Source organism: Acomys minous, assembly GCF_964271855.1.
Source record: "Acomys minous genome assembly, chromosome: 15".
Lineage (NCBI taxonomy): Eukaryota > Metazoa > Chordata > Mammalia > Rodentia > Muridae > Acomys > Acomys minous.
The window spans coordinates 99,448,227-99,474,114 of record NC_140497.1 but is presented as its reverse complement, the minus strand read 5'-3'; the positions used below and the strand labels follow the sequence as shown (position 1 = coordinate 99,474,114).

The following is a 25,888-nucleotide window of genomic DNA, read 5'->3' as shown; positions in this document are numbered from 1 at the left end:
TTCTTTTATTTTAATTTTGGGGTGTGTGTGGGGTCTCTCTATAGCTCAGGCTAGCCTGTTCTTGCATTACTCTGGGAATACATGGGCACCACCATGTCTGGCTTGAGAACTTCCTTTTATCCCGAGTGTCTTTTTACTTCTCTACGAGGCAGCGATGGCAATAATACGTAGTAGGTTTTCTATTCATCCCCCCCCCCAGCCTGTCTCCTCCTCCTCCTCTTCTGTTGCTGTTTTGAAGCAGGGTCTCACTATGTAGCTCCAGCTGTCCTAGAACTTACTATGTAGATCAGGCTGGCCCTGACCTCAGAGTTCTGCCTCCTGAGGGTTAAAGTTAAAGGGGCTTGCCACCACATCTAGCTTTTTCTTCTGCTTTAAAAAATGGGTCAGAGCTGGGTGTCATGCGCATGTTTTTAATCCCAGCACTCAGGAGACAGAGGCAGGTGGATGAGTTCAAGGCCAGCCTGGTCTACAAAGCGAGTCCAGGACAGCCAAGGCTACACAGAGAAACCCTGTCTCAAAAAACAAAACAAAACAAAACAAAACAAAGCAAAACAAAACAAAAAAATGGGTCAGTGGGGCCTGGAGAGATGGCTCGGAGGTTAAGAACACTGGCTGTTCTTCCAGAGGTCCTGAGTTCAATTCCTAGCAACCACATGGTGGCTCACAACCATCTGTAATGAGATCTGGTGCCTTCTTCTGGCATGTATATGTAATAAATAAATAAATAAAAATATATAAAAAGAAAAAAATCTTGAAGAAAAAAAAAGGGGGCGTGGTCAGTGAAGCCAGGCAGTGGTGGTCCACACATTTAATCCAAGAGCTTGGGAGGCAGAGGCAGGCTCCAGGTCAGCTTGGTCTACAGAGTGAGTTCCAGGACAGTCAAAGCCACACAAAGAAACCTTGCCTTGAGTCAATGAGATGGCTCAGGAGGTAAAGGGGCTTGCCAACAAACCATAACCTGAGTTTGATTCCCAGGACCCCCAGGTTAATAACAGTTGTCCTCTGACCTCCACACTCATGCACGCGCGCACACACACAGACACACACACACACACACACACACACACACACAAATAAACAGTTTCAAGCCGGGCGTGGTGGCGCACGCCTGTAATCCCAGCACTCGGGAGGCAGAGGCAGGCGGATCACTGTGAGTTTGAGGCCAGCCTGATCTACAAAGTGAGTCCAGGACAGCCAAGGCTAACACAGAGAGATCCTGTCTCAAAAAATAAATAAATAAATAAATAAATAAATAAATAAAATAAACAGTTTCAATTCAATTCAATTCAATTGGGGCTTCTATTGTCATGTATTTACTTGGTAAAGTGAAAAGAGTAGCTATACTAAGCCTATCCACCAAAAGGTTTGTTGTTGGCCTGGACATAAAGCTACTGTATGCAAGGGTCCTGAGTTCAGTCCCTGGCACTGGAGAGAAGGTTCCAGGTCACCCTGGCTACAGTTTGAGACTGTGTGTAAATTCCTTCCTCCTAATTTCTGGGAACTATTAATGAAGTGATGGCCTTCATGCAACATTCATTGGAACTGTGAGCAATCCCTTTAGAACTTAAGATTTCCAGATTCTGAAAACAAAAACAAAACAGAGATAGCATGCCCAGATAAATTTGAATTTCAGATTATCATATGTATATTGCAAATATAATAAGACATGTGTTTATATTAAAATTGTTAGTTGTTTACTTGAAATTCAGTTTTTAAAAATTATTACCATTATTTATTTTATGTGTATGGGTGTTTTGCCTACATGTATGTCTGTGTACCACGTGTGTGTCCAGTGCCCTTGGAGGCCAGAAGAGGGCATCAGATCAACCTGTCCTGGAGTTATAATAAATGTTTGCGAGCCACTAAGTGGATGCTGGATATAGAACCCAGGCCTTCTGCAAGAGCCGCCAGTGCTCTTAACCGCTGAGACATCTGTCCAGCTCCTAAAATTAAAATTTAACTAGGGGCCCTCTATTTTGTCCAGCAGCCCTGACCTGAAAAGACGGCTTCACTTTTCCATTCCTTACATTTTTTTTTCTAAATATTGCTGTTGTTCACAACGTGGAGAGCTGTGTGATTTCACCTAGTCAATTTCTAGGATTTCTAAAGCAGGGATTATGAAATTCTTCTATTAAAAGACTATTTGAAAAGTGGAAGATCCCTAACCGTGCGTCCTTGCTCCTAGCCACAGAGGACCAGGACTACATATCCCACAATGCCAGGCGACGTCTCTTCGCCATTACCTCATTCCCCATCGCTCTCACCAATCCCAGCCCGTCCAGGGGTGTGGTAGCCGGCTGTCCTCGCGACTTTTGCCGTCTCCTTTCTGCCGGCCTGCTCCTGTCGCGAGACTTGCTGCTCCTCCGCCGCTCCCTTTACCGTCGCCTTAGCCGGGGACCCGGACCCAGCCTCTCCCCAAACCCGGTCACCGGCCCCGGCTCCGCCGAGGCCTTGGTCCCCCAGCCCCGCCTCGCCGCCGCCATGGCGGACCCTAAATACGCCGACCTCCCCGGCATTGTGAGTACAGGGCCGGCCCGGCTCCCCAGACCGCGCCCCCGACCTCCCGAGGACACCCTCCCCAACAGAAACCAGCCGGCGAGCCCTCCCGCTGGCAGCCCCTCCTCCGCCCCCGGGGCTAGCGCCGCTCGCCCTTGGCAAGTTACATCTTTTGGACTACAGACCCGCCTGGGCCGGGTCCTTGCACTCCGCGTCGGGCCACCTCTCCCCCCCCCCCCCCCTTTTTCTGGCAATAGCCGGTTTCTCCGCCCAGAAGTCGCCTCCGGGTGTTTATCTCCTTGTCCCCCCCCCCCCCCAGTGTTTATAACATCCACGTCAACATTGCCTTGTCGCCCCAGATTCCCCGATTGCCCATCCCTACACCCTTTCTCCAGCCGTACTCACTAGGCCACTAATGATGGCCTTCATCCTGCCGGGGAAGAGGTGACTGTTGCAGAAACCTTGTGCCAGTGGGGAGCACCTGTGCCTGCTCCTCAGGCATTGGCCTGGCATTTACCCTCTGTGCTGCTGCCCTAGCCTGCATTGCCAGGGTTTGGAGTTGGCGCGCAGGACCTGGAGAAGTAAGGTCCTGAGTCACTCTCAACCCTTGTAGCAGTGGAGAGATGTACAGGGCCTAAGTCAAGGAAGCCTCACCTGATTAAGACAATATGAGCAGCAAGGAGTGGCCTCTCGGCCGTGTCCAGGTCTTTTTACACCGATTGTTTATGCCAGGCCCCAGTATGTACCTGCGGTCATCCCACTGACATACAGTTGGCAGGGGAAATGACAGACCCACAGAATCCTTGGACCACAAGGGTTTTCCATTAGCTGGTTCAAAGGAAGTGGGCTAGGAGGTCAGTGCGGGGTACTGAGACTGCGTGCTCACCGCTTCTCCCCGCAGGCCAGGAACGAGCCAGATGTTTATGAAACCAGCGATCTACCTGAGGATGACCAAGCAGAGTTTGATGCGGTAAGACTACGCACTGCTTCAGGATCCCTCTGGACTTGACCTCTCTTCCCCAGATACAGGTCCTTGTCCTTTGGCAAGCCACAACAATAAGTGGGTATGCCAACCCCAGCCTGGGTGTTGTGTAGGTCTCTGGGCTTTTTAAAGGCCCTGCTGTGATGGCAGCCACCACCAACAGTGCCAGAAAGGAGAGTCAAGCCAGCGAGATTGCAAGTAACAACCTGCTAGTAAAACCCAGGTCTTAGATACAACTGAAATATCTCAAAACAGTTACGTTCTGACTAGTGTTTATTAGGCCTTTGGGTTCTAATCGATGCATTAATAAAGCATGGACATTGATTGGGTGGGAGTAAGCCTTTTTGTCTTATAAGGTATTTTATCACTATATTCTTAGTAGTATTTACCAAGAACTTGGATTTGAACTATAGTAGCTATTAGGCAAGGTGTAAACAAATGCCTTGGAGACTTCAGAAAAATAAGAGGCCTGGTCAGACCAAAATAATTTTGAGGAAGAACATAAATCTTTTAATCTGGAGAGACAAGATGATGGTTTATATTAAGTCTGCCCTGTGAGCTCTGAGGAATTGGCGCGCGTGCGCTTGCATACCCACACCCACACACACACACACATGACACTTTAACTAGGAAGGCTGTCATTTAGTATCATTTAACAGAATATGTTCATTCTGCTTTGATTTTTGCCCAGTGCAGAGGAAGAGACACCCCTACCCCCTAAGGAGCCCCCTGAGTAGTGTGACAGTTCAGATGTGCACACAGGACACGTAGAACAGAGCTGGGGCGTGTATAGATCACGGAAGAAGCATCAGCTGACATCGGGCTCACATCGATGCCCTGAGATACCAGTCAAGGTGTGGCCAGAAGTCGGGACATTCTTGCAGGCCCAGTGTGTGTGTCGTCAGTCCTGTGGCCATGTCTGTGGGGCTGGCTAGTTCTGGGGAATGTTGGTTGTTGGCTTATAATGATATGGCTTGGCGTACTCACTTATTCCTTATTTTGTTTTTCCGTGCAGAAGCGCTTCCTACCTTGTAGGGAATAACTTCCCCGCCCCTCCTCTCAATAGTGTGTTCCTTGTGGCTTCTGTATTTGCTGGCATGTCAGTCTACCACCCTCTGTTTCCTCAAGCTTAAATATCTAGAGAAGGTGCAGACAGTGTCACTGCCCCGGTACCTGAATGTGAACCTGTCACTTCAAGAGGTGTCCTAGCTAACTTGTCCTCATAGGTCAGGGAAGTATAAGATGAGGAATTCCTGAACTGCCTTCATTCGGAGACAGCTCAAGACCTCTGCCCATAACATACCAAGCCTGCAGAGAGAGAGCACAACTCTGTCCTTTTGTCACTTACCATGATGCAAATGGTTGTCACTGCAGCCGCCTTTCCAAACTAATGTGTCATCATTTTCTTTCTGGAAGTACAGAGATAGCTCTTAAAAGAAGATGGTACCCATTTTGGGCGTGATGGAGCCGTGTATAACCCTCTGACTGGTCCCTTTTCCTCACTGAACCTGAGCAGTCCGTGGACATAGCAGCTCCTGACTGTGGAGGGAGGACACCAGAGAGTGTGCTCCCCCAGTGTAAGACCCAGGAAGCCCGAGTGGGAGCCTGGGAGCTACTCTCATCAGCATGGCTCCACCAGCCTCTTGGGGAGGAGCCCCGAGAGCTGAGCCATTCCCTGCTGCCAGCTAATGGCTCCGGCCCCTAAATGTCCCCACGGGCCTTAGGAAGGCAGCTTTCGGGAACTCAGCTGCATGATGGCTCTGCTGCTCATAATACTGACGTAAAGTGCAAAGTGAGCACTGGAGTTGTGTGGCTCACCATTGCAGAAACATGGCAGCTGTGAGGCCTGGATGCTGGCCCACTTCTCATCTGCGGCTGAACCACGAGGTCTACAGGCACGGCTATAATTTCCAGATTGTTTTCGACTTTAACTTAATTTTTTATTTTTTGGATTTTCAAGACAGGGTTTCTTTCTGTAGTCCAGGCTGGCCTCAAACTCACAGAGATCCACCTGCCTCTGCTTCCCAAGTGCTGGGATTAAAGGTGTGCACCGCCAGTGCCCAGCCTTCAACTTTAATTTTGTTTTTAAATTAAGTCATACATGCATGGAAAAAAATGTTTAAGGCTGTGTAGTGAAAAGGTCCTCATCTTTGCCTACCTGGGGTCAAGCAATATGGCCAGGAGGGTCTATAAGTGTTCATTTATTTTTTTATTTTATTTTTGAGACAGGTTCTCACTATGTCGCCCTGTCTGGCCTAGAACTCCCTATGTAGACCAGGCTGGCCAAGTGCTGGTGGATTAATGGCATTTGCCGCCACTCCTGACCTCCAGGTGTTAATTTAAAGGAAGATGAAGTAGAATGTCCCTTTGGTGTATTTAACCTTCCTCTGGTTTCTCTACTGCCAATAATAACAATAGACCTTAATTGCTAGTTTAATTTGACATTAAGGTGTTATGATTCCCATAGTGGGAAGAGAGTGACAGGAAAGAAGTAAAAGATTCGGTTTGTTTGTTTTTCCAATGAGCCCAATTTTTCTTCTATTCCTTTAAAACAGTTTTAGCAGGAAGTAAAGTATTTTACAGCAGGAATGGGCTGGAAATCAGCAGAGGCCAGCAGCCTTCCCTTCACAGCCTGGGGAAGCTTGTGTCTGAGCTTCTCCCAGGGTGGTTGAAGCAGTAACTCCTTAGAGTGTCCCCTTTGGAAAGCTGCTTGCCGAATGGAGTGCCCTCCCCTGGCCCACAGCCTGCCTGGGTCCCCAAAGCACTCTCTGCTCATGGCTTAAGCAGAGACAATTAAGAACATCTCAGAAGAACAGGACTCAGCATCTCCCTGCATGACATAACTACCCCAAGGCCATGTAAAAGGACGATTTCCAATTCTAGGTGGTGGGGTGCCCCGACAGCTGCGGTTTCCTCTCAGTTTAGAATGCCGTAGAGTATGCTGACTGCTCACTGACTGTTGGCGCACTGACTTACCAGAGTTTTTCCCAATGCTTCCCCACCCTCCCTCCTCACCACCCTGCCTGGACACTAGTTTGCACAAGTAAGGCCATTCAATGCTTCTTCTCTGCATGATCTGTTCATCTGCCCTCTTGCATGTGATGCTCTGACCCTTTGCAATCGTTGTAGCTAATTGTTTCAAATCCCAGTGGGTCCCGACTTGGGCTTTGCTGGCCTTATATTTAAAGATCACTAATCACAGTTTAGAAACACAACTATGATGCACGAATCCTTGTGAGTTAATGTCTCTTCACCTTGTGAGGTCTGCAGAATAAAACTGGAGTGAAGGAGGGAGCACAGACACGGAGGCGTTTAGACGGAGGGGTGTAGGCCTGGAAGAGGATGCAAGAAGAGATTTTTATGAATTGGCCTTTGGCTGTTCTAGACAACAATGGGGGGGGGGCGGGGGCCCAGGCCCCCACCCCACTTGCTAGTGTTTGCAGATGATGGGAAGAGAAAGCACTGTGACTGCTGTCCCGTGCTAAGTAACTCTTGGTGAACGGTAGGATGGAAAAGGTGAGGTTTGTGCTTCGGGACAATAATTTGGGTTATTTGTCTTTCTGAGTCTCTGTGTTTCTGTACTCCTCTTTTAAAAATGGATGGGCTATCAGCATTATGTTGGCCCGTCCTGGACAGTTTTATTCTACAGCTCTCTCCATGTTTCTTGTCACCATGGTTCTGAAGTCCCCTGGCTGAAGTCTAGGCATAGAGCCTCGGCAGAGTGGCCATCTTCCCTGTCTGGCTTAGAGCCTCAGGCCTTGTTCTCTGAGGTACAGCCACTTAGCAAACAACCATTAATGAGGGAGTGGGAGCTACGTACAGGTGAGCTGGCCCCCAGGGTCAGAGCACTCGGAGGTTTGTAGTTTTCTGTGGTAACTGTTCGTACCCATAGCATAGGAAATATGCCCTGACCCTCGTCATCCCTCAGCCCACTCAGAGCACAGACTTGGTATGTACTGCATACACCACTGCTCATCCTTGTTTTGTTTTTTGGTGGTGGTGGTTTGGCTTGGTTTTTGTCCCTTCCCTCTTATTTGAACTTAGCTTTATGGCCCATCTTCTCCCTCCTTCTCCTTGAGTTTCTCCCAAGTTGCTTTTAGTTTGGTGAGACCAAGTCAGAAACAGATCTAGTACACCTGTCTCTCTTGTGTGTGTGCATGTTGCACCTCTGGGTGCTTATGCCCACTTGTGTACAGTGACATCTCAGGGCCTGGAGTTACCTTGAATGTGGGTAAGAGGCTAAAATAAAAGAGGAGCCTTGGCTAGGCTGGGCTCTGCCTTTGTCCAGCGCATCTAGACAAACTGCCGTGGAGGAAGTGCACGTCCGTCCCTCAACCTCACCGTGGGTTTCTGTGCATGTAATGACGGTCAGCCCGCTGCCTCCCCACCTACCCCTCAGCAGAGCTAGACAGGCAGAGCACAGTTGGAGTTCCCTTCCTGGCGTCACTGAACCCACAAGTCTTGCTTTGGATCAAGCCGTGTCTCTGTGGCCTGGACTAAAGTGAGACTTCTTTGCCATACACTCGCCCTCCTCCATGACCTGCTGTGAGTCTTGTGAAAACATGTTCTGCCCAGAGGCTGTAGCTGGGGGTCGTATGGTCCTCTGGCCTCTTGTATAGTGGGAAAATCACCCTGCATCCTGTAACTGTAGCAGGGTGAGTTACCAACCATTCAACTAGAAAATGTGAGCTAGTGAGGGACTCTCCCTGGTGAGTTCTGGGCCAGCGTCAGCCATGTCAGGTCATCAGAAGCTCCACCTCTGCATCTCTTCCTGCCATTCCTCTAGCTTCCTTCACCTGAGTCTGCCCTCTCCCTGTTGCGCACCAGCTGTAACATCTAACTCCTCATGCCCAGCACCCTATGCGGCCGCTGCAACCACGAAGCTTCATGACATCTTCATCACCAGAGAGGAAAGGGTCACGTGGTCTTCCTTCTCTCGGGGCATGTTCTGACCTCAGCTAGAGTTCTTGGCCCCCAAATTTTGCTAAGCTCCCCTGGGGCCCTGTGGTGCAGTGTTTGAAGACTGTCATGTAGTGCATGTGACAATTTGCTAATAACAATTTTGTCTTTTTTTTTCCCTCCCTCATCCCTATTCCCCCACACCCTTTCCTTTTTAACTCTTGATTTTCTCACCTCTGGGGAAACCACAAGGAGCTGGTAAGAAGTCCGACCTTTCATCTGCTTTTAACGGGGTGTGCTGTGATGGGCAGTTGTTTTCTGTCCTTTGTCTCTGCTAACTCTTTGGGCATCCTTGTCAGCCCCACATGCAGCACCTTTTCCTGTCTCACAGGTCACTGTAGTGATACAGCAGGTTTCTGAGATGCTGGTGTTCTAGGTACCATCTGCAGGCCAGCGGGTACAGCCACCTGACCCTCCCAGGGCCACTGCTCAGGGAAATGCTGAGAAGATGGCAGCATTGGGTGGCCCTCCTAGCCCAAGCCTCGCTTCTAGAGCAGAAGCTGAGCCTTTCCTCACTTCTAACCCTTTGTTGCTCTCTTTACCTACTTAAGAACAGAAGTCAGAAAGTAGGTTCTCCCTCACAGAGCCTCCATCTGTGAGGGCTTAGTGGGCGTGAACTATAATCTGACTTTTCATATTCTTCCAGTTAAGGCTGCCATGCCTTTTTCTTTCTTTTTTTTTCCTTTTGTGTGTATGTGGTAGCAGAGGTCACTGCTCGGGGCTTAAGCATTCTAGGCTGGTACTCTAACCTCTACCACTGAGTTACATCAGCCTGTTGTGCCTCTCTTTTTATTTTTTGGTTTTTTTTTTTTTTTTTTTTTTGGTTTTTCAAGACAGGGTTTCTCTGTAGCCTTGGCTGTCCTAGACTCGCTTTGTAGACCAGGCTAGCCTCAAACTCATAGCGATCCACCTGCCTCTGCCTCCCCAGTGCTGGGATTAAAGGCGTGCACCACCATGCCCGGCTTCTTTTTTTAACATGGGGTCTCACTGTGTAGACCAGCCTGACCTGTAACACAGAGAGCCAACCTGCTTCTACCTCCTGGCGTGCCTCACCACCACCCAGTGTGATTTTTTATTTTTGAGACAAGATCTTGCTATACCATTCTCTAGTCTAGCTGGGATTACAAGCGTGGGCCACTGTGCTTGTCTGAAAAAGGGACTGTATCTTGTTGGCTTTTGTGGAGAGAAAACCTGTTTCCAGGAACTGGCTTGGTAGAAGGAGCTTGCCTTTCTTGAGCTGGCGTCCCCAGACAGTTTAGAGACCAGAAGCCACACAGTGACTTGGCAAGTGGGGACTTCCTCGGCAAAGAGGACGGTGGAGATTGATTTGTCTTCTCCTCAGGACCTGCCTCTGTGGAGGGCGCTGAGCCCTTTTGTTTTCCCTCTGTCGAAGGAAGGACGCTGCTGCTTTCTTATCCTGCTTCTCCCTGTCCTCAGCCTCTGAAGCTGCCACCCACTCTGATCCCTTCTGGGATTAGAGTAGAGGTGCAGGACGGAGCCTCCCTCTGGCTGTTGCCTCCTCTCCTGTCCTGTTTCTCCTCCCTGCTTCCCACGCACCCACACACAGGCAGAAGTTCTGTCTTGGATGCAGATAAGATTGCCTGGGTGATGGGCCCAGGCCTTCTCCTTTCCTTTTCAGAGAAAGAGTAAGAAAACCTTTTCTAAGTGATTCTAATGTGCAACCGGAGTTGAGAGTCATTTATCTAGATTTGGATTTGAGGGCCGGTCTTGCCTTCTGTAGAATAGGGAGGTGTCACCTCAAACAAAACAGCACTCCTAGGCCCCTCCTTCCTTCAGCAGAGTGGTGGCCTTTCTGTGGGGAGGAGGGATATGTTCCCTGAGGACCAGCTTGATGTGATTATTGAAGAGCAAGCTGGTTGTAAGGAGGAGCCTCTGCCTCAGTTCTAGGGTGCAGTATTTCTTCTCTCCGCAATGTTCCCTACTTGAGTGCTTATATGCAGCGGAGGGGGCAGGGAGAAGGGACAAATGCCGCACTTCTCTGCTGAGGGCTGTATATGTCCCTTGCCAAAGGTGCTCCCAAGAAACAGCTACTTATGCTTGTTATCTGTGAGGTGTCCTTCAAAAGAACCCATCGAGCCCTTGCTGCTCCTCTCTGACCCTGAACTATAGTAGCCCCATAGTAGCCCAGAAGCCAGGCTTCTAAGACACCCTCTGCCAACCCTCCTCTTCCATCTAAGAGCTATGTCTGCAAGATTAAACCTGCCGTTTTACATTTAGAGTACTGTCCTTGCTGTCGGCCATCCTCTCCCCCAGCAAGGATGGGAAGTTGGCTCTAAATGGACTTGTTCAACCAGGAAAAGGAGATTTGCTTTTGGGAGGGAGGTTAAGAGAGGTCAGGTTGGTCTCTTGCCCTGAGTGCATGTGTGTGCCAGATAACTGGGAGGGGCTGAGGGAGAGGAGGCTTATGTACAGAGTGGGTGGGGGAGGTTACGCTGCCTCTGCTCCTAGCTAAATCGGGGTGTTACTGTTTACACTACGGAGGCTCCAGCTTCACCAGGAAGCTTCTCTTTCCTAGGTGGAGCCAGGGTGGGCAGCTTGGAATGGAATCACCTTCTCTCCCCTTGGAAAACAGGGCCCAGTGTCTCAGTAGTTTGGGGGCTTTATGGGATAGGAAGGATACTGAGGTGGAGATGGGGCTGCACCTGGCCTGAACTCCCTGTCCCCTCAGGAGGAGCTGACCAGCACAAGTGTGGAGCATATCATTGTCAACCCCAATGCTGCCTACGACAAGTTCAAGGACAAGAGAGTGGGGACAAAGGGACTTGGTGAGACTGGGCTGGAAGCTGGGTGGGCATTCTAGAGAAGCAGCCTGCATATGTCCTGGGCTCTTAGGAGGGCCCTGTGGAGCCTTCTGGTAAGAGCCTTATAGTCGCTGGGTCTGTGGCTGCGATGCACTCAGTAGTCCTCTTTTCTTCGCAGATTTCTCAGATCGCATTGGAAAAACCAAGAGGACAGGATATGAATCTGGAGACTATGAGATGGTTTGTTGTGTGTGTGTTGATGGACCTGGGGTTGTGAGCCTATAGCAGGCGTGTAGCTGGGAGTGAGGGATGTCAAGGTTTGAGTTTTGTTTGTTTTTTGTCTTTTTATTTTCGGGGAGGAGGGTTATTATTATTTTGTTCTTGTTTTTTCAAGACAAGGTTTCTCTGTGCATCCTTGGCTGGCCTTGAACTCACAGAGCTCCACCTGCCTCTGCCTGCCAGTGCTAGGATTAAAGGCATGTGCCACCACGCCCAGCTTGTTTGATTTTTTTTTTAAGATGTATTTATTTTTATTTTGTACATACGAGTGTTTGCCTGCATGTATGTATGTGCACCATGTGTGTGCCTGGTGTCTGGGGAGACAAGAAGAGAGCACTGGAGCCTCTAGGGCTATGGGTGGTTGTGAGCCACCATGTGGGTGCTGGGGACTGAACTCAGGTCCTCTGTGCAGGCAGCTAGCACTCTGAGCTCCTGAGCCTGAGGGAAGCAGTCTTATTTGAGCTCTAGAGCAGGCTGCTCTTGAAGGTGCTCTGCTCCCTGTGCTCTTCTGGGGTCTGCACACCTCTGACTCTCCCCTCTCCTCCATGTGAGGCATCAAGGAGGGTTACCTTATTGGGACTGAGTCCTCAGGCGTCCTGTAATGGGAGAGATGATATCACCTTCCTGCTTGCTTTCTAGCTTGGAGAGGGTCTGGGAGTGAAGGAGACACCGCAGCAGAAGTACCAGCGACTGCTGCATGAAGTCCAAGAGCTGACAACTGAGGTGGAGAAAATCAAGGTAACTGTGCACTGGCTTCTCCCAAGCTCTGCCAGGTCTTTGCAGAGGAGCAGCTCCCAGCGGGCAGAACAAGCATCCTGGACAGTGAGGTTGTCAGGTTTGGGGAATAGAAATTACATAGAATCTGTTAAACTCAGGCTGTTGTTCTAAAGCCTGTCCTAGAGAAGCTGCTTCTCACTGCATGCTTGAGGTGCACAGACATACGTGCAGTCACAACACCCATATATATATAAATTAAATTATCTGGCCATAGCTTTTCTTGGGGATATTGTTGGGTTTTTTTGTTTTTCTTTTTTTTCCTTGCTTCTTCCTGCCACCCTCACTACCAACCTCTTGTCCTGTCAGACTACAGTGAAGGAGTCAGCCACTGAGGAGAAGCTCACCCCTGTGGTGCTAGCGAAGCAGCTGGCTGCCCTGAAGCAGCAGCTGGTTGCTTCCCACCTGGAGAAGCTACTGGGACCAGATGCTGCAATCAACCTCACCGACCCAGACGGAGCCCTGGCCAAGTGAGGACCATCCTTAATAGAAAGACGATAGTGACAGCAGCAGGCAGTAGGGAGGTGTAGGTAGCCCTCGGCCTTCAGTCATGGCATTATCACTTGTTCTCTTGACTCAGGCGCTTACTGCTACAGTTGGAAGCAACAAAGAACAGCAAAGGAGGCTCAGGGGGAAAGACCACAGGAGGGACCTCCCCAGGCAGCAACCTTGTCACTTACGAACTACACTCTCGGCCTGAGCAGGACAAGTTCTCACAAGCTGCCAAAGTAAGTATGTGTTAGCATAGGTTGGGAGCCAGAGAGCTAGAGCCTTTCACTTTGCCTGTGTCCCTTAAGGATCAGGCCTGGGGAGGGCGCTAGGAAAGGTGCTGACTCCTCCTCAAGTCTTTGCACTTTCTCTGTGTGGCCTTGGCTGTCCTGGACTCTATTTGTAGACCACGCTGGCCTCAGACTCACAAGAGTTTGAACTCACAGAACTCTGCCTTTTAGAGTGCTGGGATTACAGGCATGCACTACCGTGCCCCACTTCTACAAGTCTTACGTTCCTTGCCTCCTTGTATAACTATTTTTTGAGGCGGGGTCTCATGCAGCCTAGGCTAGCTTTGAACTCAGGATGTAGTGTAGGCTGGTTCTGAACTCCAGATCCTCCAGCCACTACCTCCTAAGTGGTCCGTCTAGTTTGAATTTAAAGATAAGATAGATTGTAGCTCGGGGTGTGTTCCAGGAAGGAGTCCTAGGAGCCGGAATGCAGGCGCAGAGGTGGCAAGCCTCATTTCCACCTTCTTCTCCATAGGTTGCAGAACTCGAGAAGCGTCTGTCAGAGCTGGAGGCCGCTGTCCGATGTGACCAGGATGCCCAGGTCAGGTGCCCTCGTGTGCTTAGTCTGTAGTGATCAGAGCCCTGACTCCTCACCCTCTGGGCTGCAGCTAGAGCCAGGAATTATGGAGGAAGGCAATTACCCTGTGGATGTGTGGAGGTTACTGATTTCTTTGCTCTTTTTCCCGCCAGAATCCCCTTTCTGCAGGTCTGCAGGGAGCCTGCCTTATGGTGAGTAGGGAGGGAGCTGAATACCTGGGCACAAAGGGCTGCAGCACGGGTGACTTACAACAGTGCCGGTCGGTGGTGGGAACTCCAGGGTCTGGTTTGCTTCATTTCCTGGTGACACTTGTCTGAACCCTTCCTGACCCTCTAGGAAACGGTAGAACTATTGCAGGCCAAGGTGAGTGCCCTGGACCTTGCAGTTCTAGACCAAGTAGAGGCTCGGCTACAGAGTGTCCTGGGAAAGGTGAATGAGATTGCCAAGCACAAAGGCCCTGTGGGGGATGCAGACACACAGAGCAAGGTGAACCAGCTTTATGAAACCATACAGCGCTGGAGCCCCATCGCCTCCACCCTCCCTGAGCTGGTGCAGAGACTTGTCACCATCAAGCAGCTGCATGAGCAAGGTGTGAGGCTGCCCCTGGCCCCTTCAGCTTCCCTCGCCTTCACCTAGGATTCTGCTCTCAACCATGCCTCTCTTCACTTCTGTAGCTATGCAGTTTGGTCAGCTCCTGACACACTTGGACACGACTCAGCAGATGATCGCCAGCTCCCTTAAGGATAATGCCGCTCTCCTGACCCAGGTATGTGCATCTCCGACCAGGGCACACCTCAGAGGGTCCCAGCCCTGCCTCAGAGGGTCCTGTCTTAGGGTCAGGAGGTCCATTCTGTTTTCTTGTATAACCTTTGTGCCCAACCTACTTAACCTCTTTCTTTCTAACCTTGGACTTTTATTTTTTTATTTTTTAGAAGAAAATAAGGATGTTGGACAGAGTCTCAGTGTGTCTGACTAGTCTGAAACGTGTAGACCAGGATGGCCCCAAATTTGTGGCAGTCCTCCTCCTTATTCCCAAGTGTTGGGATCACAGCAGTGTGCTACCAAGCTTAACTTTTTATTTGGGAACAGGTCTTGGTATATATACCCTATCTGGCCTGGTATTTGTGTGGCCTAAACTGGTGTCAGACTCACAACAAAACACACCTTGCTGCTTTAGACTTGAAGGAACTGGAATTAGGCCTGAGCATGTCTTGTCCTCATGTGTGTGTGTGTGTGTGTGTGTGTGTGTGTGTGTGTGTGTGTGCGCGCGCGTGCGCACGCGCATGTTGGGGGGCCGCGGGGTGGGGTGGGGGAGAGAGATTGTATGCTCATGAACTTGTGGACATTAAAGGCATCAGATGCTTTTGGAGCTGGACTTGAGGCAGTTGTGAGTTGCCTAAAATGGGCACTGGAAACAGAAATTGAGTCCTCTGCAAGAGTAGTAAGGCTCTTAACCCTTGAGCCATCTCTTCAGCCCTTTCAACTTATTCTTGAGACAAATTTCTGGAACTCACTGTTCTGACTAGACTTAGCGTGCTCCAGGTCCCCTTCCTCCAATACGTGTGTCTAGTGCCCAGGGGAGCAGAAGTGTGCGTCAGGTCCCCTGAGACTGGAGTCACACAGCTGTGAGCCAGGCCTGGGTCCCGTGAAAGAGCAGCTTGTGCTTTTTTTTTTTTTTTTTGTAAGATATTATATATACAGTGGTACACCTGCAGGCCAGAAGAAGGCACAAGCTCTCATTATAGATGGTTGTGAGCCACCATGTGGTTGCTGGGAATTGAACTCAGGACTTTTGCAAGGACAGGTAGTGCTCCTAACCGCTGAGCCACCTTTCCAGCCTGCAGCCAGTGCTCTTAACAGCTCCAGAGCCTTGCCTGTATTTTCTTTTATTTTTCCTGTATTTTTACCTAGGTGCTGGGGGATCTGAATTCAGGTCCTGATGTTTGCACAGTAAACACGTTATTCACTCAGTCATCTCCCCCCGCCCCCCTTTTCCCCCCTCTGAGACAGGGTTTCTCTCTGTAGCCCTGGCTATCCTGGACTCGAGTTGTAGACCGGGCTGGTCTTGAACTTAAGAGATCTGCCTTTTTTTTTTTTTTAACTTTTAAAAGATTTTATTTTATATGTATGAGTATTTTTTCTCCATGAACATAGGTGTATCGCCTGTGTGCCTAGTACCAGGGTGTCAGATCCTGGAACTGAAGTTACAGATGGTTTGAGCCACCGTGTGGGTGCTGAGAATTGAACCTGGGTCCTCTGGAAGAGCAGCCAGTGCTCTTAACTGCTGAACTCTGTTCAGCTGCCACCTGTTCTTACTCATTCTATAGAATGCTCAGCACATAGCTAATTAGCTAATACTCAGTTTCTATTGGATGAGCTATTCTTAGTGCTGTGGGGAGGGCAGTATCACAATCCACTGCAGAGATGGGGCTACATTGAGTTGAGGTCAGCCTAGTCACCTACTGAGTTCCAGGCCAGTCATGGCCACATAATGAGACCCAGTCTCAAAATAAATGGAAAACAGAAAAAGCTAGATGTGGTGGCATGCACGCTTAATCCTAGTAATCAGGAGACAGAGGAAGAGGGGAGGGGGTCTCTTGACCAAGGCCAGCCTGGTCTGCAAAGTGAGTTCCAGAACAGCCAGGGCTACACAGAGAAACCCTGTCTCAAAACAAAACAAGTATTTGGTGTATTTCCCTCTAGCTTTCTAAAATTCTGAACCAGTGAAAACCTCATTTTATCAAAGTCTTGTTGTCTGTCCTTTCATAAAATACGTGAAGACAGAGTGGTTGGAATTTTTAGTCACTCAGACCATAGTATTCAGGGTAATTTGGGAACTACTGCTATAAACATTTCCTCCATCCACCCACCCTCTCAAAACCACAGGTCCAAAACTATGTTTCCATTTGTTTCTTTCTTCCACGGCCCCCCCCCCCCAAGACAGGGTTTCTCTGTGTAGCCTTGGCTGTCCTGGACTCCCTCTGTGGACCAGGCTGGCCTCGAACTCACAGCCATCTGCCTGCTTCTGCCTCCCGAGTGCTGAGATTGTAGGTGTGTGCCGCCACGCCCAGCTTCCATTTGTTTCTTTTAGAGACAATTCTCATGTATTCCATGTTGGCCTCAAACTATGACTTTGTTTTGTTTGAGACAGGATCTCTGTGTTTACAGCCCTGGCTGTCCTAGAATTAACTCACCCTGTGGACCAGGCTGGATGCAAAACCCAGAGGGCTGCCTGCCTCTGCCTCCCAAGTGCTGGGATTACAGGTGTGTGCCACCACAGCCTGGCTTACGTAGGGCTAGGGATTGAACCTAGGGCTTTATGCCTGCTAGGCAAGCACTCTACCAACTGAGGTACATTTTAGCCTCCTTTTCCTTTTCCTTTAAAGAGTATTTCTTCTAGGTGCTCTTTATCTCCCAATAGACACCTGGACCAAACAAAAACAAGACTTTTCATCCCCCTTTGCAGGTGCAGACAACTATGCGAGAAAACTTGGCCACAGTTGAGGGGAATTTTGCCAGCGTTGACGAGCGGATTAAGCAGCTGGGAAAGTGAGGGCCTTCGGGAGTTGCAGAGCGGGGTCGCCCTTGTCCCCAAGCTTGGTCAGACCATTCCAGGGACTTCCTTCTCCCTCACCGTAACTCACAGCCCCATCCCACCTGACAAAAGGCAAGGGTTCTTCTTGCATGTGGGGTGCATACCCCTCCCCTGGAGAACATGTGGTAGCTGGGGGCTGTTGGATGGGGGTCTTCCCTCAGGCCTCACGGATGAGGGTATGGGCCCAGCCACACGCCAGCTCGAGTCCAATCACTGCTTTGCCTGGTGTGGGGGAGGACTGGATCTGTCCTCCAACACAGCTCTGTGGCTGACTATACTACTGTACAACTTTCTGACCATTAAATGCTGTTGTACCGTGTAGCTTCTGCTGTGTTTCCTGGGCTTCCAAGAGGCAGCACCGAGACAGCCATGTAGAACAGTCCAAGCCACACTGTCATGAGACCATTGCAGTTGTAATCTGTTCTTACCCAAGAACTAAATAAAGAGTACAGAGCCAGAAGCAGAGTTTCAAAATATTCTCATCTGTTAAATTAAGAGTGTCTCCCATAGAAAAGCAGTGGAGGCCCCACAGGGCAAGTACAAAACAGAATTAAAACTCCCAAGGGTCTTGTCTTTACAAAAAAAAGGCAGGAGGCAGCCCCTGGACAGCTGGTCATGCTGGCCGCTCTGGTTGGACCACGTTGCATAATCCTCAGTCGTATCATCACAACGTCTCTGAGCGTTTTGATGGGGGAGAGAGGGCAGTGTAGTGTGTATGGGAGGAGAGGTCTGAAGGGCCTCTGTGCCCCCGTACCCCCTTTTCATATCCCAGAGGAAAGCAGAGGGAACCTGGCTACACTGTGAAATGAGGCTATGTGTTTCAGTCCTGGGGACAGGTTGGGGGGGTCTGTGCTTTGAGCAACCTGAGCCAGAGGCAGGTGGGTGCCAGAGGGATGGGGGAAGATGCATGATGCTTATTGCTTTGTACCTTTCACTGGGAAGAAGGGCAGCAGCCAACAGTAGCTCACAGGTTTGTAAACTGAGCCTGCTGGCTTTAAGAAGGGAGGCAATGAAGTCGAATTAAATATAAAAGAGTCATTTGTGCAAAAATAACTTAAACAAATAAAAGACCTGGGGAAGGGGTGTTCCCCTTAGCGCCTGATGGGGAGAGGGCCATATACCACCCCCCCAGGCCTCTTCAGTGACATGGCTTTGGGGGGACCCCTGCAATGGCTCAGGATGGGATTTGTAGGGGGAGGGGTTGCATTTGTGCTGAGTGGGGCACAGTGCCCCCACCCACTGTCCACAGGTGCAGGTGGCTGGCAGGGCCCCCAAGGCTCAGCTCTCCCCAGTCAGGGTCAGATTCCAGCTCCAGGTATGGCTGCTACGGGGCCAGTTTCCTCCTCTTGTTTTTGGCAGGACGTCCAGGGCGGGCCCGGGGAGGCAGAGGGGCAGCCGCCTATAGCGGAGAAATTGAAAGAAGTGACCGGTTAGCTACGGTGACAGGAGTCTCCCTCCCCACCTCAATTCTTGGCTCAATAGCCTCTAACCCACACACCCACTTACTCGAGTTGTAGGGCTGGGCTCCAAGGTGACGTCCTGGCGGGAGCTGCTGCTGTTCCGGGCAGGGCTGCAATAAGGGCACAGATGATCAGGAACAGCTCCCAAGCACCAGGTCAATTTCAGAAGGCTGGGTGAGAGGCTGTCTACATTTGGACAGCAAACGCACAATGTCCTTATTCATGCTCCAGTACCTGCCACTTTTGAAAAACCAAGCCACAGTCTGGGGACAGGGGTATGTATAACTCAGCGGTACAGCAGTTGGCCTAACATGCATAAGGCCCTGGATTTGATCCCCAACACCATAAAGACAAAATGACACTAAGCCCCTATGGACATTCCGATAGTCCCAACAAATAGGTGGCACAGGGTGGGCCTCACACTCACTTGTATTTTCTCCTCCGGCCTCGACGAGACTTCCTGACTATCGCCGGGGGCACCTGAGGAAAGATGGACGCGTGTACGTGGGAAATGAGAATAACGCATGCCTGAGAGCCCTGAGCCTGGACCTGACCACACTCACCTTAAGGTCCTCAGAATGGGGCCCAGGAAGGGATGGATCCCTGGGCTCAGCACCCCCTTCAGCTAGCTCCCCATTATGCTGCCAGTGGTGGGTCCTTCTTGGGGACCGTTCCATTTGTCCATTGAAGCCACCACGTGTCCCCCACTTGAGGGCCAGTCGGCCAGGTTCTCGGCGGCTGCCAGGCTTTCGGCCTCTGCCTGGCCTGGTCTCACCATTAATGCCCCTAAGTCCCCCTCCTCCCCTCCGGCCCCGTTTCCCTGACCCCCTCCCAGTGAGCAGCTCAGGGACTGGGGGGTCAGGAGAACCATGGGGTGGGGCTAAGGCACTGAGGGAAGGCCGGGCAGGCTCCGGTTCGAGGGCTGAGGCAGGGCTCTCGGGGGGCAGACAGGGGCCGTCTGGCTGCTCTGGAGGGATCTGCTGGCAAAAACATCTCCGTTTCAACCATAGTCATTCCCAGTTTTAGGCAATATTTTCTTCCCAACAGAGACCCACCCACACGCTCACCTGGAGACTCTGTAGCAGGCAGGCTAGGGGGCTAGAAGCCCCTGACAGGGAGGGAGGCGCTGCCCCCCCAGGGAGGAGCTGCAGTCCTAACTGGCTGGAAAGAAGAGAGCCAGGAGGCTGCAACAGGCTGGGGAGGGCTCCAGGGCTGCTGCTCAGTGAAGACAGATCACCTGTTGAGAAGTTACAGTCAGGGACTCTCCACACAAACTCAGGTTTACCCAATGGTTGGAGTTTCCTCCCAATCCTAATGGCTGTTTCATAGGACTCACCCAGCAGGCTGGCACTCAGCAGAGGGCTAAGAAGTTGAGGGGGTCTCCCTGAGTTGGAGGGGGCCTTGCCCAGAGAGGAGGCCCCCGGGTCAGTAGTTGCCGTGGTGACACTGGAGGTAGGTGGTCCAGGTTGGGGGGCACTCAGGACACAGGGCTAAGAGAAGGGTTATAGCATGTGGTGAAGTGTTTAACAAGCTTACAGTTCCTTCACAGGCACTATCTGACTGAAACCTCGAGTGAGGTAGGCCGCGCGCCCTTCTTACACCCACCCTACCCCAGCCAAGGCTAAGTCTTCCCCAGGGGCTGAGGAAGAGCCCCCTCCCAACTGACTCCTCATCCTGCCCCACCAATTCACACCCTTAGGCCTTACCTGGGGGGGTGTCCCCGAGGGGGGATCCAGGCTGGCAGCCAGCAGCGCAGAATTTAAAGCTATGAGGGTGGGGGGCGCTGAAAGTGGGGGGAATAGTAGGGGGGGCAGGTCTCCCAAACCTGAAAACGGCTCCCCACTTGGACCCCCGGCTCCCTCTGCAGATCCTTCCCCATCCCCAGCTGTGGGGCCCAGGGCCAACAGGGGCAGAAAAGAGGCAAGGAGATTGCTAGGGGGTGCAGACGGAGGGGGGAGGAGGTCTGAAGGGGGTGGTGAGAGCAAAGAAGCCACCAAAAGGGAAGGTCCTTCTGGCTCGCCTGGGGCTAAGGGAGGGCCAGGTCCCCCTGGTGGCGGTAGCAGGGGCTCAGGGGGAGGCTGTGCTCCCCCAGCCAGCACACCAAATAAACTGTGGCTAAGTAATGGAGAAGGTGGAGGCTGTCCCAGACTCAGAGGGAGCGGCAAGGCCCCCAGCATCCCTGGGAAGCCAGCTCCACTGAGTGCCAGGCCCTGCTCAGGGCTGGGGAAAGGGAAAGCCTCCCCACCAGCCAAGGGAGGCAGAGGGCAGGCTGGGCCTGCCCCCATCCCCAGCCCGTCAGACGGGCTTTGAAGCACAGGGCTGGGGACTACAGGGGCTTTGGAGGCAGCTGGTGGGGCAGGGGCACCTGTAAAAGAAAACAAATTCAGCTTTAGGGAAGCCCTCTCTATAGCTCCCACAGACCCAACCTCTGACACAAACCCAAAACACCACCAAAGAGCTCTCTCAACCTTCCCCTCAGTGCCCTGGGTGACTACAGCCGAGCTTGGAGACCCCAGAAACCTCATACCTGGCACACTGCTGAGGCTGCCACTGGTGGTCCCAGGCAGAGAGGGCTGAATGGGGTGCCTGGGCTGGGGAAGGCTCCCTGAGGAGAGGGCTGGGGGAGGAGGAAGGTGTGCATCTGACCCCAAAAGGTTAAAGCTTCCATCAGAGTGGGAAGGGCCAGGGGTGGGGAGTCCCAGGAGGGACAGCACGGAAGGGAGACTAGGCTGGGAAGGCTCTGGAAGAGGAAAGGGCTGGGGGACAGGAGCAGGGGCTCGAGGACGGCTCCGTCTAAGGGGTTGAGGGCCTCCCCCTTCTAGCAACCTCAAGACAGTTGGGGGCCGGCGAGGACGACGCTGAGAGGGACGGGGTGACGAGGAGTGGGAAGCTGAGGGTGGCTGGGCACGGGGCCTTCGGCCCTGTAAAGTGCTGGGAGGGGGCAGCGGGGGGTGCTGGGCCTTGGCTGCTGCAGAGAGTATGCTGCTAGCAAGGAATGGGGGTGCCCCAGGCCCCTCCACTGTGGGGGCCCCTCCCAAGGATCCCAGGACCAAGGGCAGGTGCATAGTGGCTGAAGACACTGGTGGCTGAGTGGCAGGGCCAGGGGGGCCAGGGGGACCAGAGAGATTATTGCCTGGGGGCAGGGGAGGAGGTGTTAAGGCATCACTACAGTGGAAGAGAGGAGAGTCTGAAGGTGGTGAGCAGGAGGCATGAGGGGCTGGAGGGGAGCCCAGGTCGGAGGGCACCGGGTTGGGTCGGAGGGGAGCGCCCCAGTTGTATGAGGGGGCATTGAGGCTGATAGCAGGTGGGGGAGGTGGGGCTGGGGAGGGCGCATTGCCTCGTGGGAGGAAACAAGGGCTGCCGCTGCCCACAGAAGGGGCTGGATCAGGGAGCCTGGGTGGTGGGAAGAGGCCGGCAGGGCCTGTTAGAGGCGGGAAGGCCTGGGCAACTGAAGGGGGTTCTTGGGGAATGGAGCCAGGACCCCCATTAAGTGGAGTTGTAGGAGGAACTCGACAAGGAGGGCGGACAGAGGGGGGCCCTGGGGACACAGTGTGGAACATTTGGGGGCTTGCTCCCTCTCCTGCAATAAATGAGAAACCACGAGTCAGCTGTGGGCCTCAAGTGCCACAGGTTCCCACCCCGCCCTCTCACCCAGCTGCTCCCCACCGGCTCATCCCCAATCCACCCGCCAGGCCCTCAGGTCTTCGCATTCTTCTCTAAAGTGGCAGAAAAACTCACCAGGAGAAGAGTGTGAGCAGGTGGTCTCCATGCTGCGGTACAGAGTTGCCATGGCAACAGCTTTCCGCCTGTGGTTGCACAGCTTGGTCATGTCCTCCTCTGATGCAGGCCCCACCCCAGCCCCACCCGGGGTCACCGGGGCCAAAGGGTCAAAGTTGAAAACCTGTAAGGTAGAAAGCATGGACCAGGGACATTGAGGGGGTGGAAGCCAAGAAGGCATCATAGCCAGGAATTGGCATTGAGTCTTATGGCTCATGCCTATAGTCTCTGGCACCCCGAGAACTCTGACCTTGGGGACATTGAGTGGACACTCCAGACCGCACTTGCAGGTCCCATCGCTGAGGAGGTAGCTCCGGGTTTGCTCCAAGGAAGACAGCTCTGTGCCACTTGGGCTGGGGAGGAACAGGGTCACAGGTATGGGGTTAATTGTCAGCCCATCTGGATACTTCCTAAAGGACAGTTAATGCTTTCCTAGGAAGGGCAAGGCAACGTGAGAAGAAACAAAGAGTGAATGGATTCAAAGACCCAGACAGAAAGAGCAAAAAGGCTGGGGGGGGGGGGGGGGGAGGCCACAGTAGAGAGCAACAAAGTATCAGAAACTGAAGCCGTGAGGAGGGGTAAGGGCCAGAACACTCAGGCAGGAAGACACTGACTGAGCTAAGCCATCTCAGGGTCTCTGGACAGCCATACCTGATATAGAACACTGCACCTTCCCGCACACAGCGCTGCCAACCGATGGGGACAGACGTGGCCGCAGGGCCCCCAGCTCTGTCTGCTCCACTGCTCTCATTGCGTCCATTCATTGTGTGTAGTCAGCTCCCTTGTGCCTGATAACACAGACAGCCATGTGGGTCCCGGGAGGGCTACACTGCGCTGGGCACCTGAGGGAGAACTCCGGGAAGGCAAAGGAGGTGGGAGACCCACGGAAGCTCAGGCTTCCTGAGTACCGCAGGGGAGCCCCTCAGAGAGCCGGGGAGAAGGAATCCTCTGCCACACCATCGGTGCTACCTGAACATCTCTGCAAACATTGTGGGGTCCAGTCTAAAGCCGGGGCCACCAGCTTAGCCCACACCTGCAACACAAGGAAAGAGAAGGGCCTCTCAAGAACCCCCCTAACTCAAGAAAGCACCACTGCCCAGAACACTCAAGGAAAGGTCCATAAATAACATGACGTAGTGCCTGTAAGGACCTCAGGGATCTGCTGGCCATGTCCACAACTGTCCTCTCCGAGCCCAGCCCCTAGGGACCAGAGCTCAGCACCTCCACTCCTAAGGACCACAAAATCATACCTAATTCTTGACATAGAAAGGGCCAGTTCCCTTTGTCTAGGGACAGAAGACTTCAACAAGGAGTGTGGGCTAATTCCCACAATGCCAGGCCACTAGGAAGTTTCCCAGTGTCTGGCCACTGCAGTCCCCTCCCCCAGGAAGATCATATAAAAAGTACAGATTGCCCCACAGGTCACCAAAGCAATTGCCCAACTGCCTGGCAAGGTGGTACCAGTACAAATCTCCCCCATGCCCACTCCATTAGACAATCTCGGGTCTAATTCATTTGGAACCAGAGCTCTGTCTTCCTCCAGAATCCTGAGACGCTCCTGGTCCCCCACAGCCGACGAAAAGGGATACATAGTCTCCTACTGGCTTCCAATTAGCAACAAGAAGTATTCTCTGGCCCTTAAGCCTGCAAGTATCCTCACCAACCTCACCATCGCTCCCACCGCACACTGCCGGCTTCCAAACTTTCCCTCTCATAACAAGGCGCCCTGTCACCCAGACTGCTTCCTTCAGCTTGGGGAGGAGGGGAAGGCAGGCGCACCAAGTAGGAAGGAACTTGGGGAGAGGGCGGGCGGAGGGTGGGCGAAGCACTGGAGGGAGGGAGGTCAGGAAGGCAGAAGTCAGGCACTGAGGGGGAGAAACGGCGGGGGCAGGTGAGGGTGGGGGGCTGTGGATGGGGCCAGGGAAAGGGGCCGAGAGGACGCGGAGGGGGCAGAGGGTAGGGACAGAAGGGGAGGAGAGAGAAGGGAGGGGGAGGGGCGGGGGGGCCGGGCCCCGCACTCACCGCGGCCCATGGTTCGGCTGGCCCCGCCCTGCGCAGTCGCGGCCCAGAGGGTGAGTGGGAGGGGGTGGGAGGTGGGTCGGTGGAGCCCGAGCCTCCGGTACGGCCCCGGCCGGTCTTAGCAGGAAGCGCCGCCGCCGCCGCCGCGGATCACCGAGCGGCCTCCCGCGCATGCGCCATAGGGGCCAGGGGCAGCCCTGGGGATTCCGTTCCCAGAAGGCACCGCGCAAACTGCCGCCGCCGCCGCCGTCGCTGCCGCCGCCACCGCCACAGCCGCCGCCGCCGCCGCCGCTGCCCGGACGGGAGAGGGGCGGGGCCGGGCCCCCGCCCAGCGGACAGCAGCGAGCCAACAGGAGGGGACGCAGTGCGCATGCGGGAGCGCGCCTACCCCTCCCCCACAACCCCCCATTAATCCCCAAGAGAACAAACACCCCACGCGGCCCCCCCCCCCCGCCCTCCGCGGAAGGATCTGGGCCTCTTCCCAGGCCACTGGTGGCCAATCCCAGTCCTCCCTCGGGAGGGGCCCCTTCCGAAGCCACAATCTGTTGGGGGAGCCAGGAATGTCAGGTCCGGGAGGGGCCAGCCCTAAAAGATGAAAGTCGCGACTTGCCCTGCCCCGCCCCAAAGGCTTCCCGGGTAGTGTGCTGAGACTTGACCCGCCTCTCCAGGTCAACATGTCACAACACGACCTCGGCCTGTCAAGTCACATGACCTCTGCCTGTCACTGACAACCTGGTCTGTCTTTAGGCCAGGAGAGACCATCTGGTTCAGCCCACCCCCATCTCTGCTAACAGAAGGGGAAATGAAGGTCTGGAGCCGAAGAGCAGGCTGGCCAAGGACCTGTCACTGTCACACCCTCCAATAGCAACCGCTCTCGGTGCAGTTTCCACTTGGACAAACTCCGGCTTGCCCCTCTGAGCGCACGACAGGCTGCAAGAGGCCACCACATGGCCTCTGCTTTCGTGGCTCAAAAACACATTTCGCAGGATGCTTTTACTTTTGTTCAAGTTCCCTCCACAATGCTCTTTTTACCTTTACCTCTCGTTCTCTAAGTTACAAATGAGTAAGATAGAATTCTTGGGCAAATTAATCAGGAATCTGCGTTCCCTCTGAAAAGCTAGTCCAGGGCAATCGTGCGCTCAAGTGCACGCACGTCCCAGCCTCCGCTATAGGTCATGGCCCCAGTCACCTAGAGGCAAGAGGCCAGCTCCTCAGCGGGGAGCCACAGGACTTGCTGTCTGGGAGAAGGAAAAGTGTGGGTCCTCGACTTCGCGAAGGGCGTAAGAGCACACCACAGAGAGCAGGGGTGGGGTAAGTAGGAGGCAGAAACCCGCACTCTACAAAGAACTTGCATTCTGCCACGTAATGGACGATCCAGAACAAACGTCAAGGCTGCTTTCCTGGGAGAAGCAGGTGGACTACCAAGGAAATGCCAGGACCTCGGCCTTTGGGAGAAGATGTCATTCCA

The 25,888-nt window shown here is 52.8% G+C and overlaps 2 protein-coding genes across 5 annotated transcripts; one reads left to right on the top strand and one right to left on the bottom strand.

Moving 5' to 3' along the window:
* The first annotated feature begins 2,333 nt into the window (after positions 1-2,333).
* DCTN2 (dynactin subunit 2) lies at positions 2,334-17,624 on the top strand. 2 transcript variants are annotated; one of them, XM_084759621.1, is made up of 12 exons: positions 2,334-2,517; positions 3,398-3,466; positions 11,127-11,223; positions 11,378-11,439; positions 12,118-12,216; positions 12,562-12,722; positions 12,833-12,980; positions 13,507-13,572; positions 13,722-13,760; positions 13,906-14,158; positions 14,244-14,335; positions 17,036-17,624. In XM_084759621.1, the coding sequence occupies exons 1-12, from the start codon at positions 2,482-2,484 to the stop codon at positions 17,120-17,122; spliced, it is 1,209 nt and encodes a 402-aa protein (XP_084615747.1). In that variant the 5' UTR covers positions 2,334-2,481; the 3' UTR covers positions 17,123-17,624. The 2 variants fall into 2 exon arrangements, with proteins under 2 accessions (XP_084615747.1, XP_084615746.1); XM_084759620.1 differs by lacking the exon at positions 17,036-17,624 and adding an exon at positions 16,721-16,891.
* A 207-nt stretch (positions 17,625-17,831) lies between these two features.
* Positions 17,832-24,818, bottom strand: MBD6 (methyl-CpG binding domain protein 6). 3 transcript variants are annotated; one of them, XM_084759603.1, is made up of 13 exons: positions 24,424-24,813; positions 23,371-23,434; positions 23,053-23,189; positions 22,652-22,754; positions 22,363-22,525; positions 21,152-22,204; positions 20,331-20,989; positions 19,961-20,114; positions 19,692-19,861; positions 19,188-19,604; positions 19,052-19,104; positions 18,671-18,734; positions 17,832-18,563 (listed from the first exon to the last, which is right to left on the bottom strand). In XM_084759603.1, the coding sequence occupies exons 3-13, from the start codon at positions 23,163-23,165 to the stop codon at positions 18,489-18,491; spliced, it is 3,024 nt and encodes a 1,007-aa protein (XP_084615729.1). In that variant the 5' UTR covers positions 23,166-23,189; positions 23,371-23,434; positions 24,424-24,813; the 3' UTR covers positions 17,832-18,488. The 3 variants fall into 3 exon arrangements, with proteins under 3 accessions (XP_084615729.1, XP_084615730.1, XP_084615731.1); XM_084759604.1 differs by having other exon boundaries at positions 19,188-19,601; positions 24,424-24,810; XM_084759605.1 differs by lacking the exon at positions 17,832-18,563 and having other exon boundaries at positions 18,673-18,810; positions 24,424-24,818.
* Positions 24,819-25,888: the final 1,070 nt, after the last annotated feature.

Coding starts and splice junctions, on each gene's coding strand:
- MBD6 (XM_084759603.1), bottom strand. CDS start 23,165: ATGAATGGACGCAATGAGAGCAGTGGAGCAGACAGAGCTGGGGGCCCT. Junction 20,115..20,330: donor CCTCGGGGACACCCCCCCAG/GTAAGGCCTAAG, acceptor CCCTTCTCTTAG/CCCTGTGTCCTGAGTGCCCC. Junction 19,105..19,187: donor CCCATTCTGAGGACCTTAAG/GTGAGTGTGGTC, acceptor ATCTTTCCTCAG/GTGCCCCCGGCGATAGTCAG.
- DCTN2 (XM_084759620.1), top strand. CDS start 2,482: ATGGCGGACCCTAAATACGCCGACCTCCCCGGCATT. Junction 12,217..12,561: donor CTGAGGTGGAGAAAATCAAG/GTAACTGTGCAC, acceptor TTGTCCTGTCAG/ACTACAGTGAAGGAGTCAGC. Junction 13,761..13,905: donor TGCAGGGAGCCTGCCTTATG/GTGAGTAGGGAG, acceptor CTGACCCTCTAG/GAAACGGTAGAACTATTGCA.